We start from the raw sequence: 12,454 nt of genomic DNA, 5'->3' as shown, positions 1-12,454 counted from the left end.
GTCAAAAAAAAATGACGCAATGAAGATTGTGGAGTCACACACAGAGTGGCCAGCATGCAGCATGAATTGAAATGGGACGATGCACTTGAACGCCGTGGGAGTCCCTCAGCTGTTAGGCTATCATATGAACGCTGTTTGCTAACAAACAGCACAGCTCCAACATCGCTGTCAACTTGTACTGGGGGTCCCTATAACTAGTGATAAAGCGTGTGCGTAATGAGCAACCAGTTGTCATCCTCCTTCCTCATGTAGAGAGTAAATCAGATAACATGCACTAAGCCTAGTAGCGATGCTGTTAATGCGCATATATTGAGCTTACCTATACCACATATACTTGGACCGGCTGTCTCTAAATCATTAGAAGACATATAACCATGAAGTGTGGGATAATACAACAATTGACCAGCATGCAGCACGAATTGATTAAAGGAGGATGCATATAATACCATGGGAGTCCCTCAGCTGTTAGGCTATCATATAAACACTGTTTGCTAACACACAACACAGCTCCAACATCGCTGTCAACTTTTACTGGGGGTCCCTATTTCTAGTGATATAACATTGGTATAATGATCAGCCAAATAGCATCCTCCTCGCCCATAAGAGCCAAAATCAATATCTTATACTTAGCTTGGTGATCAGGACTTCTTAGCCGCATGCAGACATATCTGCTCAGACCCACAATCGCTCGACCGGCTGGGGCGTGATCAGCTGCACCGCGTGTTAGTGACGTCACCACGTCACTGAGCCCACGCCCTACGCGTTTCTCTCCAGGCGGAGCTTCGTCAGGGGCAGGTGAGGGACTCCCACAGTGTTCAAGTGCATCGTCCCATTTCAATTCATGCTGCATGCTGGCTATTCTGTGTGTGACTCCACAATCTTGATTGCGTCATTTTTTTTTGACTATTGGAATATGCTCAGTACTGGCTTTCTGACATCATTGTATGAGTGACAACAACTGATATATATATGTGTGATGCTAGCAACTATATTGTATATAGCAGGAGGACAATATTAGTGGTGCAATTTGATACTTCCCACACTGTTGTAAAGTCACAATTACCAGTGGTACATACTAGGGGCTAACAGCTGATAGCACCGCGTGTTTATTTTAATATTTTATTGTCACTTTAGATTTAGATTCACCTTGATTTTTCACTGTATAATTACAAAATAAAAATATTGTTAGTGTGATGTGCACCAAAAATGTACCCTTTTGAAGGCACTCGTGACTTTATCACGGGCTCTTTCTATTAGTCCTATCAGAAAATTAACCATCGAACTTGTAGTCTTATTTTGTGTTGGAGATATTGTTTGTGATAAAAGGATAAAGCAGACAAGGCTGAGTTGTAGAAATAAATAATATATTATATATGCCCTCTCACTGGAGAGTTAACAGGTTTATTAGCCTAGCTACTCTAGGCCAACTCCAGTCCTCAAGACCACCCGAATAGGTCAAGTTTTAAGGATATCCCTGCTTCAGCACAGGCGGCTCAGTCATCCCCTTTTCTTTGTAGGAAAAGATCTGCCAATCTTCAGGTGGCATAAATCCCAATTACCCAAGCCAAGATTTAATAGCTGAAATACTTTGCCTATGCCTGGGATTTGAATATGGCCCAGATTAATTGGAGGGCCCATCTTTGGCATTGGTGATGTAGAAGGAGGGGGTGGAGGTGGTTTCCTGTGTCCTGGATAGGGAAGCCAGCAAATAAAAGGCGAAGATCGGCACTCCGGAGGACTTGTGCAAAAATACATAATTTGGATTAATTAGATTATTGGTTCGACCCCTATCTTGGACTTTTATCAAGACTCTTGATAATAATAACAATTTTTTGTTCTTGTATAGCGCTGCTAGCTTTACATAGCGCTTTACAGAGACATTTTGCAGACACAGTCCCTGCCCTGTGGAGTTTACAATCTATGTTTTTGGTGCCTGAGGAACAGGGAGATATAGTGACTTGCCCAAGGTAACAAGGAGCCAACACTAGGAATTGAACCACGCATTGCTGCTTCAAACTCAGTGCCAGTCAGTGTCTTCACTCACTGAGCCGCTCCTTCTCCCATAATAGTCCAGGACAGGACTGAAATGTTGATCTTGTCAGTAGTCCTCTTTTTTTATTTTTGCACAAGTCCTCCGGAGTGCCGATCTTTGCTTTGTATTACGTGTTTTGCAATACTACTCCATCTACCAGTGGAAAAATGGTGCAACCGTGGCAGCTAAACTGTGAGTGTCTGTGAGTGCCCCTTATAACACTATCGGACTGGATAGGCAAGGAACACCTGCTGGGGAAGTTACACACAGTGTATTATCGAGCTGCTCCTTCCAACTCTCAGCAGGACTGCAACCGTAACAAGTTGATTGTAACCTCCATGTGATCATTAAAGACCTTTGTAAATAAGTATCTTTTATTTATCTATATATTGTATTTATTTGGTGTAAGTGCTTACACCCATATTGTATTGATCATTCCCTTGACGCTAAAAGAAATAAGTAGCAATACATTTGTACGTATTTAAGTCAGTTTTTCCACATCCCGTTGTATGGAGACAAAGGCTTGTGGGTTTAATTTTCAGATGTTTAATGCAGCCTTTCCCCTAAACAGCCTTTAGGGAGAAAAACAAATCAGATAAATTGATCTTTAGAAAACCAAACAAATTCAATTAGTCTGGAGTCAGTTAGTGCACTAAACCACTGAGTAATTGGATTGCTTCTTGTGACTGATTGGAAGCAGCTCCTATCTGAAACCGGCATAGAGAGCTCTTGTCTATAGACGATCTGAGGCAAAAACACATCTTTTTATGACATGATGACAGAAATTGCAGCATTCTGGTCTAATTGAATAATACTTTATGAATATATAGGCTTTATCTAAAGTTTCATGATGGAAATTGATGGGCGCTTGTGGAAAACGCAAACTGAAAACAAAATGCACGGTTATGAATCACGTATTGAACAGAAGTAAAACAAATGTAGAATATATGTCATAATGGTTTTTAATTGAACTGCAATTAAAATGAGCTACATACACTTGAAATTGGACTTTAATGGAAACACCATTGAACATACATACAGTACCAGGCGTAGATTAATGTTTCAAAACAATCCTTTTATGTTCATTCGTTTTGTTCTACCTTTTTAATTTTTCTCTATGAAATGTTCTAGTAGTTTTCCCTTTTTGAGAAATATTAATGTTAACACATTTTTGGAGGGTCTCTTGATAGCCACCATTGTAAAAGTTTCTAAGAAGTGCTTTCGAGTTCTGTTTTGCATTCCCTGCTGCCTTGTTCCTTTGGTTGGCTCCTAGCCACTTATATCCCATGTTGTATACTGCACTGTGTATTTGCTAGACAGGCCTAAATTTAAAAAAAAAATCTTTCAAACATAGATTATAACAAACAAAGGCTCAGATCAACAAAAGGTTGCAAAGGTTTAGCCGCACGCCTCAACTCCCATTCATATGAATGGGAGCAATTGTGCTAAAGCCCAACACCCTTTATGGATCTGAGCCAGACTTTGGTATAGTCTATGGAGGTTATGTATCAAAATCTCCCAGCTGCAAGGCAATTGCACCATATTTATCAAAGCGGGAAAAAATAACATTGTAGCCTATGGGACCTTCTTCTTTGATAAATGCAGTGCAATGTTTTTGCTCTGGTATTGCCGCAGTTTTGAAGGCGCGATACTTGGATACATAACCCCAAATGCCTTGTCATGCACACAGGTTATAATAAGAGATGTCAACCTCCAAGGACTGAACTCAGTTGAATTTGGGGATTCTAAGCCCCCAAAAAATGCATTTTCCTGTAAAAGTACTGATTTTCACTTGCACTACTCCGTTCACGTCTATGGCTCAGATCCAGAATAGGGTGCCACATTTTAGCACGCCTCAGCTCCCATTCATATGACCAGGAGTAAAGGCGTGCTAACGCTTAGCACCCTCTTGTGGATCTGGGCCTCTGAGAACATGGATGCTAATAATCAATGAGACTGGCACCAAATCAATGACATTACCAGAAAATCAGTGAGATGTGGGCGTATTTGAATCCCTTGTATTCTCTCTACTTGTGAAACTTCTAAGATTGTGCTGTCATGTATCCTAACCATGTTTTCCATCTGTCTTTGCCTCAACCTGCGCATGATATCTCCTGTTATTTGGGCTCCCCTTGGACAGAAGTGACATCAGTGCTTTGGAATACAGACACATTCCAATCATGTAGGTTTAGAGCGAATCTTCACCTAACCCAAGACAATCCAGTGTGTTATCTGGAGACTTATATGACATGCATGACAAACATTTTTTTAAGTAGGGAATGTAGTGAGTTGAGACTTAAGGGAACTAAAATCGCCATAGATAAAACCTGTTTTATATACTGTACATTTGTCGTCCATATAAATTCTGTAGAACTGGACAAGCCTTTCCAAAAATTCAGGGTATGTCCCAGAAAAGCTAATAGAGGAGTCTATGTATCAAAACAAGAAAAAAATGCATTTCTGCCTAAAAAGGTACAGTCCCTCCCTGTTTTACAATTGCCATTTTCTTTTTATGTGACTTTTTTATGTGCTCTATATCGATCCATTAATTTTTTTTATGTGATACTAGTTCTACCTTGTCAGGCTTTTCACCTACTAAACAAATATTGATCAAAAAGCCAACTGCGCTTTAGGTGGATGTCATATATAAATGATATCATAAAACTATAATGATAATGAGTTCAATAAAGAGATCTGTAGTATCCAGGAGTAGGTGATGGTGCTGCTTCTTCAAGGAGGTATTCCCAAACTCCTCGTGTAAATCAGAGCCCTAGAAAACAAAACGTGGACAAACACAGCAAAGCACCAGATCTGGTGTGTTACCAGCCAGAGGACGTCACTGTCCATCGTGGACTCTCGGCGAACCTCTCCAGTGCATGAGCTGCTCCGCCGGGCCCTCAGCATTTCGCAATGCTTTCTCACTTCATCAGCGTACGCTGGTTGAGCTCCTGACGAAGCGAGAAAGCCCCGTGAAACATGTAGAGCACGGCAGAGCGGTTCCTGACGTGGAGAGGTCCATGGAGAGTCTGTGCTGGCATCTGCTGTTTATATTATTAGATTGTTGCAAGTTAGTATTTTTTTTTTAAACCCTTCAATGTGTTGGTTTTCTTACAACATTTTTTTTTTTGATGGGGCAATCCATCTTTAAATTGACCATAAATGGGACATATGTTAGTCCACAAAAAGACAGTAAAACCTTAGTTATCTATAGAAATAATAATGTGCACAGCTTTCAAAACCTCACAGGTCTCCTCTTCATGAGTGCTGTGCAGTGGTAGTTTAGGAGGGAAAGATGTATATCTAAACTGAAATCGCATTCATTTATCTTAAAGTAAAGAAATATGGAAGAAAAAAAACCATTATCCACTCCCAGCTGGTATTCCAGCACCAATGCTTATCATTTTGTAACCACTACTATATATAGAGCTTCTTGTCGATCCCTAAAAAGATGCCTGACACTCTGTTCCCCGGAGACTGAGAGACATTTTCATCTTGTGTCTCTTCACATCAACGCATCAAGAAACTTTGCACCTATTTTGCCTTAAGTGCTTCGGCATGCAATGTGGGGATTTAGGAGAGTTTAAGGAGCCCACATATCTTAGTGGGATGCATCTAATTTTGTGTCTCTGCCCATCCCTTTTGTTAGTGTGAAAAAAGAAACTCAGCTGGTATACATCAAACGTGAGGAACTGTGTAGAAGCTTTTTACATTTGGCACAATCATCACGGTAGATTTTTCTTTGCCTTGATACATAGGGGGAGATTCACAAAAGTATGATACAAGTAGCTGTGATCCGGTATTACAGCCAAGTCAGTAGTACAGTAGTTAACATGTGATGTCAGCGATTGTGCTTGTGTGAATCTCCCTTGCAGACTCCTGAACCTGTTTCCAGCCTGATCTGGCGTTGCCTTCTACACAAAATGATTCTATTGAAAGTGTTGTATTTTATAGTTGCTCCTATAACATGCAGCATGGTTGATATGACATCTGCGATGAAGGATTAGATCTCAGTTATATAAAAACATCTTATGATTTTATTTTAATTTTTTTGAAATTATGGCAGTTTGGAAAATAATTGTGAAATGATTGGATATTATATCCAAATCGCCGCTTTAAACGCAAATAAAAATATTAGCGCTTTAATTATTATAGTATGCTGGTAAAGTGCTAACATATTGCACTGTGCCGCACAGTGGGGTGTGAAATACAATAAAAGTAAAACATACAGGAACTGCTATATTAGTATGACACATGTCTAACAGACATGTCCACTCTCACTGATTTTCTGTGGGTCCCACTGATTATTACCATCAGCCTCCCATAGGGCTGATCAATAAAGTGCAATAGCTCAGGCTCGCCGCTCTGACGCAGAACACCCGATTGACATTAACGGGGCTTTCTGTGCAGTTGTGCTAAATTGGCGCTGTTGCACTTTATTGAATATGGCAAATTGACTACAATGGAGTATCGCTGATACAAGTCAGTATTTTACCATTGAAATTACTTTTTATTTTGGCTTAAGCACCCCAAATCTCGCTGATTTCAGTCCTTTGATCCTTTAAGATTGACATCTCTGTCACTAACGCACACTGGCAGTGGCAGATTTAAAATCCGCCGCCCATAGGCACTTACTTTGGGGCCGGCCTCCTTCAGTGTTGCAGCATCAAATGACGTTGTGACATCACGTTTGCATGACAACGCGATGCCATGTGACATCGCCATGTGACGTTGCAGCGTTATTTGATGCCGCAACGCTGAAGGAGGAGGGCGGCACGGAGGTAAGAATTTTGTAGAGGCCCACGCTCTCCCCCGACAATTAGTGGGACAGAGAGCTGGGCCTCTGTATACGGTCTGGGACGTTTAGCCACATCCAAAACACAGCCGTCACATTTTGCTGCTATGTCCGCCTCGCGCCCAACCGCCCACTCCCACAAGCAAGTCTGATAAGCGCAGGTTTCAATGTCCTGCGCGGGACCGCTACACTGCCTAGACCTGCCGCTCTAATGCGCCATCTTTAAATGTCCCGCGCTGGACATTTAAACATGCTCTTATCAGATCTGGCTTGTCGGAACGGTCAGGCGCAGCAGACCTGGCTTGTACAGCTGCCCTGCGGCGACGTGTCCTGGCGGTAGACTGCCCGTGGCGTTTTGGTCGTGGCCAAACATTCTCTGTATGTGAGGGGGGGGGGGGGGATGGGGAGATTTTACTGCCCTAGGCCCATGCCTATCAGGCCTAAAGGGGAAAACCGCCACTGCACACTGGTATGATAGGAAAGTCACAAACAACATGATTTGTCCAAATTTATTAGAAATTTTTACTGGCGATATCTGCCATGCACCAAGCAATTTGGTAAAAAAAAAATGAAACTGTATCATATTTTACCTCCTTGGCTGTCCTAGGGGTCAGCAACACATTACTTGGTAATGATTGAACTCGCTTGCAGGTAGCCATTGGTTTGTTAGATGTTTGCAATGAGCTCCCTCTAGTGGCGGGAAATGCCGGTGACACTTGTTGGTATACTGCCTATTATAATGAACTGATCGGCCCATTTTTAATGATTGATTCTGTTATTTAAAATGTTTTGGCGACCGAAAGCTAAAATTCAAAGACAACAAAATTATCAGAGCGCATAACATATGTAATGTGTCTATTAGGGGCAAAATTTGGAACTCATGAGATGAACAAGGAAATCCAACTGATCAAATACCTGATTATCTGTGATAAAAAAAAGTTCTCTGAAAAACCACTGACTGCTTTTTAAAAGACACATAACATTATTTTATACCAATAATTCACCAAAACAAAGCAAATTGGGGTTATAGAAAAAATGTGATAAAATGACTCTATATATATATAGAGTCATTTTATCACATTTTTTCTATATATATATATATATATATATATATATATATATATATATATTGTATATATATACACACAATATTTTTTTCTTATATAGTGTTGACAGTGTATGCTGCACTGTACATATAATTTTGCAGACAGCATGAACCCTGCCACACAGAGCTTGCAATCTATTTTTGGTATCTGAGGCACAGAGAAATAAGGTAACTTGTCCAAGGAGCTGACACCGGGATTTGGTGTGCGTGTATTTTAATGCCTAACACTCATACTAGCCCTATTTATACAGGGAGACTCCCTGATTGTTACACTGACAAAAATGTAGCATCGTTCTCCGTTCTCCCGGAAAATAATTCCCTTGTCCCAATACAAGTCAATGGAAGTTTTAGAAATCTCCAGCATTCTCAGCTCGGCTCCCCCTGGAACACTTGTTGGCCAGTATGCAAATACTGTCAATAGCCAAATGTCAGTGTATAACAAAACTAAATTGTAAGCTCAGCGAACCAGGGATTTGGTCCTTATTACTCTGCCCTTTATAGTGCTTTGTAGTGGTAGCTATTGTTATGGTTTATGGTTATTTTCTGTGAAAACATAACCACCCCACAGTGGTGCTGGCCACTCAGGTTCTAATGCAGATGTATAAACCTGTTCCCCTTGAATACTAAACTCTTTTATATATCTTGTTATCTCTTAACCAGTGGGGTCCTTCATACATTTCTGACTGAAGCCTTACAAAATCAAGGGGTTTATTCATGTACAATGAATTCTTTAATGATAAACCGTTTGGATAGCCGTAGATTACCTGAAACTGATTCAATAAACTCACATAACATTTTTTTTTTTTAAATATTGTCATAGATGACGAATTGTTTTGACGGAAGAAAAACACTAATCACTTATATTTAGGGCCATATTTACTAAGCCATGTCAAGCTTTGATGTAATACATAGCTTTGCTCATTTTAATTGTCGTTATAGGTGCCCGAGGGCTTAGCCCCACTAAGTAAATATAGCCCTTCTGTCATTGTAGGAGCCGAGATCACTGTATGCGACTTACAATGATGAACATTATAGGATTGGAGGGCAAAGGAGTTCTAGGGCTAAGAGCAAGTGCAAGACAGGGAGGGGACAAGAAAGGTGGAATAGTCAGGTGATGACGGACTCTCCTGGTAAACTGTTGCTATTCTAGTACGATCACAGGCTAAACAAGGTCTTGTTTTACTTCAACAGGGAAAGTGTGGAGAGCCTCATCCAGAAGCATTCGTACGCTCGCTCTCCCATCCGGACATATGGAGCAGAGGAGGATGTCTTGGGTGAGGATGGACAGCTGGCACAGAGCAGAGGTGAGAAAAAGAAAAGCGAGTTCACTTGCCTCTTAAAGATCCCGCAGTCAGCTCATTGTGACCTTGTACAAGTCACTTTATATCCCTGTGCCTCTGGCACCAAAAACATAGATTACAAACTAATCTGGGCAGGGATTGTGTCTGTAACATTCCTATGTGCTGCGGATCGCGTACTGTACTGTAATTGTGAAAAGCTTGGAGTCCCATTGGGAGAAAAGGACTATATAAAATAAAGTTATTAATTAACTAAAGCTACAAAATAATATTAGTACAACCTTCTTTTAGGGACTGCAAAATGTGTAGTTGGTTGGGTACCCCCAACATAATAGATCTGAGGAAACCGGATGTTTGGCACACATTTTGGGAGAAGGTGTAGCATAGTTGCAAGGCAGTGAGGCACAAGTTCATTCCTTAAGGGCTGCAACCTGGCCAGGCTTCCCAGATTGCCCTCAATAACTATTAATTAGCTTACCTATAGATACCCCCTGTTTAGGTGACAACAGAAAACATGGCCAGTTTGCAGCCCTCGAGGACTGGACTTGTGCATAACTGTTGTAAGGTTGGATTCAATTCCCACCTGAGCCACCTAAACACTCAAAGTACATATTTAAAAAATTCAAGTTTATCTCGATCTGAATGCTTAATATGTCAGCAAAACTGGTGTAATACTCTTGCTAAGTCAACAGAAACCGTCATCATAAGATGCTGCTAAGAGACAACACTTTACAAAATAGAAGTTTGTTGCCTAGCCACCCGATGGATTTGCGTTTCTGTTTTATCGATTTGTGATTCATTAGTTTTTATAAATACAACACTGAAGATAACCATGAGATAATCTCACATGAATATGTTCTGATCATCTTGAAATAGCCACCAGACAAATTATTTTGCTTCTTCTCTGCTTTAGGAGGAAGCACAGCTTTAAAACTTTAACACCTTCACTTTCCACAAACACAGTGGCCAGGTCCCTATAGCATCAAGGGGACAAGCTGAGCATCCTATGGAATGGATGTTGATCTTTTTCACTTGTAGAAGGGCCGTTATAGCATCACTTAGACTGCGCTGCAGGAATTCCATCAGGGAGAGGGTTTATTTCTATTCATTATGCAGGCACTAAACTGAATATCAATAGCATTATTGATTTACTGAGATAACCTGCTCTAAATGACTCTGAAAATGTCAAGCAGTAATCAATAGAAAGTGATCTGGGTCTCGTTACATTTACTACAGGACGAACACACTGTAGTAATTAGACATTATCCGGTCTTTCTTCATTGTGCTGCTTTAGCCTCTGTGATCTTTAATTAATGATAAGAAAAGTAGTAGGTGTAAACTGGTGGTTAAAATAATGAAGTTCCCAACACTACATCATGAGATTGATTCCGACCTTAATTACTAGCAGTCTAGGGGTCATGTAGCTAGTGCCACAGATGTTAATACAGTGCAATTTGTATAGCTTAAGGAGGCAGTCTCTCCTAGGACTGAAGTGAAATAATGGCAGTGGTATGTTTAATAGGTTAGATGTAGTTGTTCCTCCTTCACTATGTTGGATTGAAGGGATAAACTCCACTGAAATGCAGGTGGCTTCTGTACTCAGAGGCGGCGATGCACTATCATCTGATACTGGTTACCGCACTGCGATCCTATGTTATATGCTATTCAAGTCAATATCATTTAATGTGGGCTTACAGTGCAATAACTCAGGCAGACCCCAACATTAGAAATAGTACTAAATAAATATATTATTTCTTTATTAATGGGATGGCAAAGGCAAAGTAATAAAGAAGGCTTTGCATGGACAATCAGCCCTAATAATGTATAACCTTCTATACACACTTCTCGTAGTGTGCCGAGAGTAACTTTTGTTTGTGTGTGTTTGCTCTGCAGGCTCGGCATTTACGACATCGGATAACTTGTCCCTGAGCTCCTGGGTATCCTCCACTTCAGGATTTTCTGGGTTTCAGCACCCTCAGTCATTGACAGCACTGGGCACCACCACCCCAATCCCTCACCCCATCCAGGGATCCCTGCCTCCCTACAGCCGGCTGGGGATGCCCCTCACGCCCTCGGCTCTTGCCAGCTCAATGCAAGGCAGCGGGCCGACATTCCCCTCCTTCCACATGCCCAGGTACCACCACTACTTTCAGCAGGGGCCTTATGCCGCCATTCAAGGACTGCGACACTCCTCCGCGGTGATGACACCGTTTGTATGACTGGCGTGAGGCACAGGAGAAAGCAAAATAAATACCTGTGACTGGAGTCTCCTTCAAAGGACGGGGCCACTGGAGAAAGAGCTCAACTATCACTCATAAAATGCACTGTTGTCAGGAATGGGAAGAAGAAGAAATGGAACAGTTTTGAGCTGCTCGATTTAAATGGATCCCACATGAGGCATAAAGCAGCATTGCATGCATCTCACCTTGAAGTTTAACCTTTGCCAGATCGGTCTGCAATGCAGCAAAACACTGAAGGGGTTCAAAGAGTAATCATCCAACAATTAAGTCCAACTATCATTGCAATTAACAAATAGGAATTTTAACACCCGGGTCTAATGCCCTATGTGGGAAAAGGGTTATTTTAAATCTGGTTGAAAGCGTACCAATTTACAGAGGGATATCTCCTGAGTAATACAGTGTGGAAAGGGAAGGCTTGCTAAGAATCTACATCAACAAAACTATGTGTGGAGGGGGCTTTTCTTACATCTCCTAGTCACAAGCTTGGATACCGACCTTGAGTGTGAATACCAACCTTGGGTCAAAGAAGGCTCTTGGGGAAGCTTGCTTTGTGATCCACAGCTCATAATGGCAATGGTGGCCAATGCATGACTGTCTGAATCATATACATTTATTATTATAATTTACACTGACAGATAGCGAACCCTGGTTAAAAGTAACCGAGTAGCGCTGCTATGAACTAGCTTTCCCTCTACATCAGCAGGACAGGCCATCTCCAGTCCTCAAGGGCCACCAACAGATCAAGTTTTAAGGACATCCTTTCTTCAGCACAAGTGTCCCAATCAGTGGCTCAGTCACTGATTGAGCCACCTGTGCTGAAGCAGGGATATACTTACAACCTGAACTGTAAGTGGCCCTTGAGGACTGGAGATGGCCATCCCTGCTCTACATTGTGGAGAGAGATGTGGTAATGAATCTGTAAATATCGAAAGAGGATTTAAGTTGATATTTGACACATCTGACACCCCTCCCCCCCCCCCCCCCAAA

The 12,454-nt window shown here is 41.4% G+C and overlaps 1 protein-coding gene across 3 annotated transcripts in view; it reads left to right on the top strand.

Moving 5' to 3' along the window:
- The window catches only part of TBX20 (T-box transcription factor 20), a 63,943-nt gene extending 51,704 nt beyond the window's left edge, over window positions 1-12,239 (top strand). Inside the window, exons 7-9 of one of the 3 annotated variants that reach the window (XM_075586609.1) lie at window positions 4,173-4,214; window positions 9,121-9,233; window positions 11,121-12,239. In XM_075586609.1, the coding sequence (XP_075442724.1) occupies window positions 4,173-4,214; window positions 9,121-9,233; window positions 11,121-11,446 (481 nt within the window). In that variant the 3' untranslated portion in view covers window positions 11,447-12,239. The remainder of the gene's footprint in view (window positions 1-4,172; window positions 4,215-9,120; window positions 9,234-11,120) is intronic. The other 2 variants (XM_075586610.1, XM_075586611.1) reach the window with 2 other exon arrangements.
- Window positions 12,240-12,454: the final 215 nt, after the last annotated feature.

Source organism: Ascaphus truei, chromosome 2 (assembly GCF_040206685.1).
Source record: "Ascaphus truei isolate aAscTru1 chromosome 2, aAscTru1.hap1, whole genome shotgun sequence".
In the NCBI taxonomy this organism is placed as follows: domain Eukaryota; kingdom Metazoa; phylum Chordata; class Amphibia; order Anura; family Ascaphidae; genus Ascaphus; species Ascaphus truei.
This window is presented reverse-complemented; position numbering and strand designations above follow the sequence as displayed.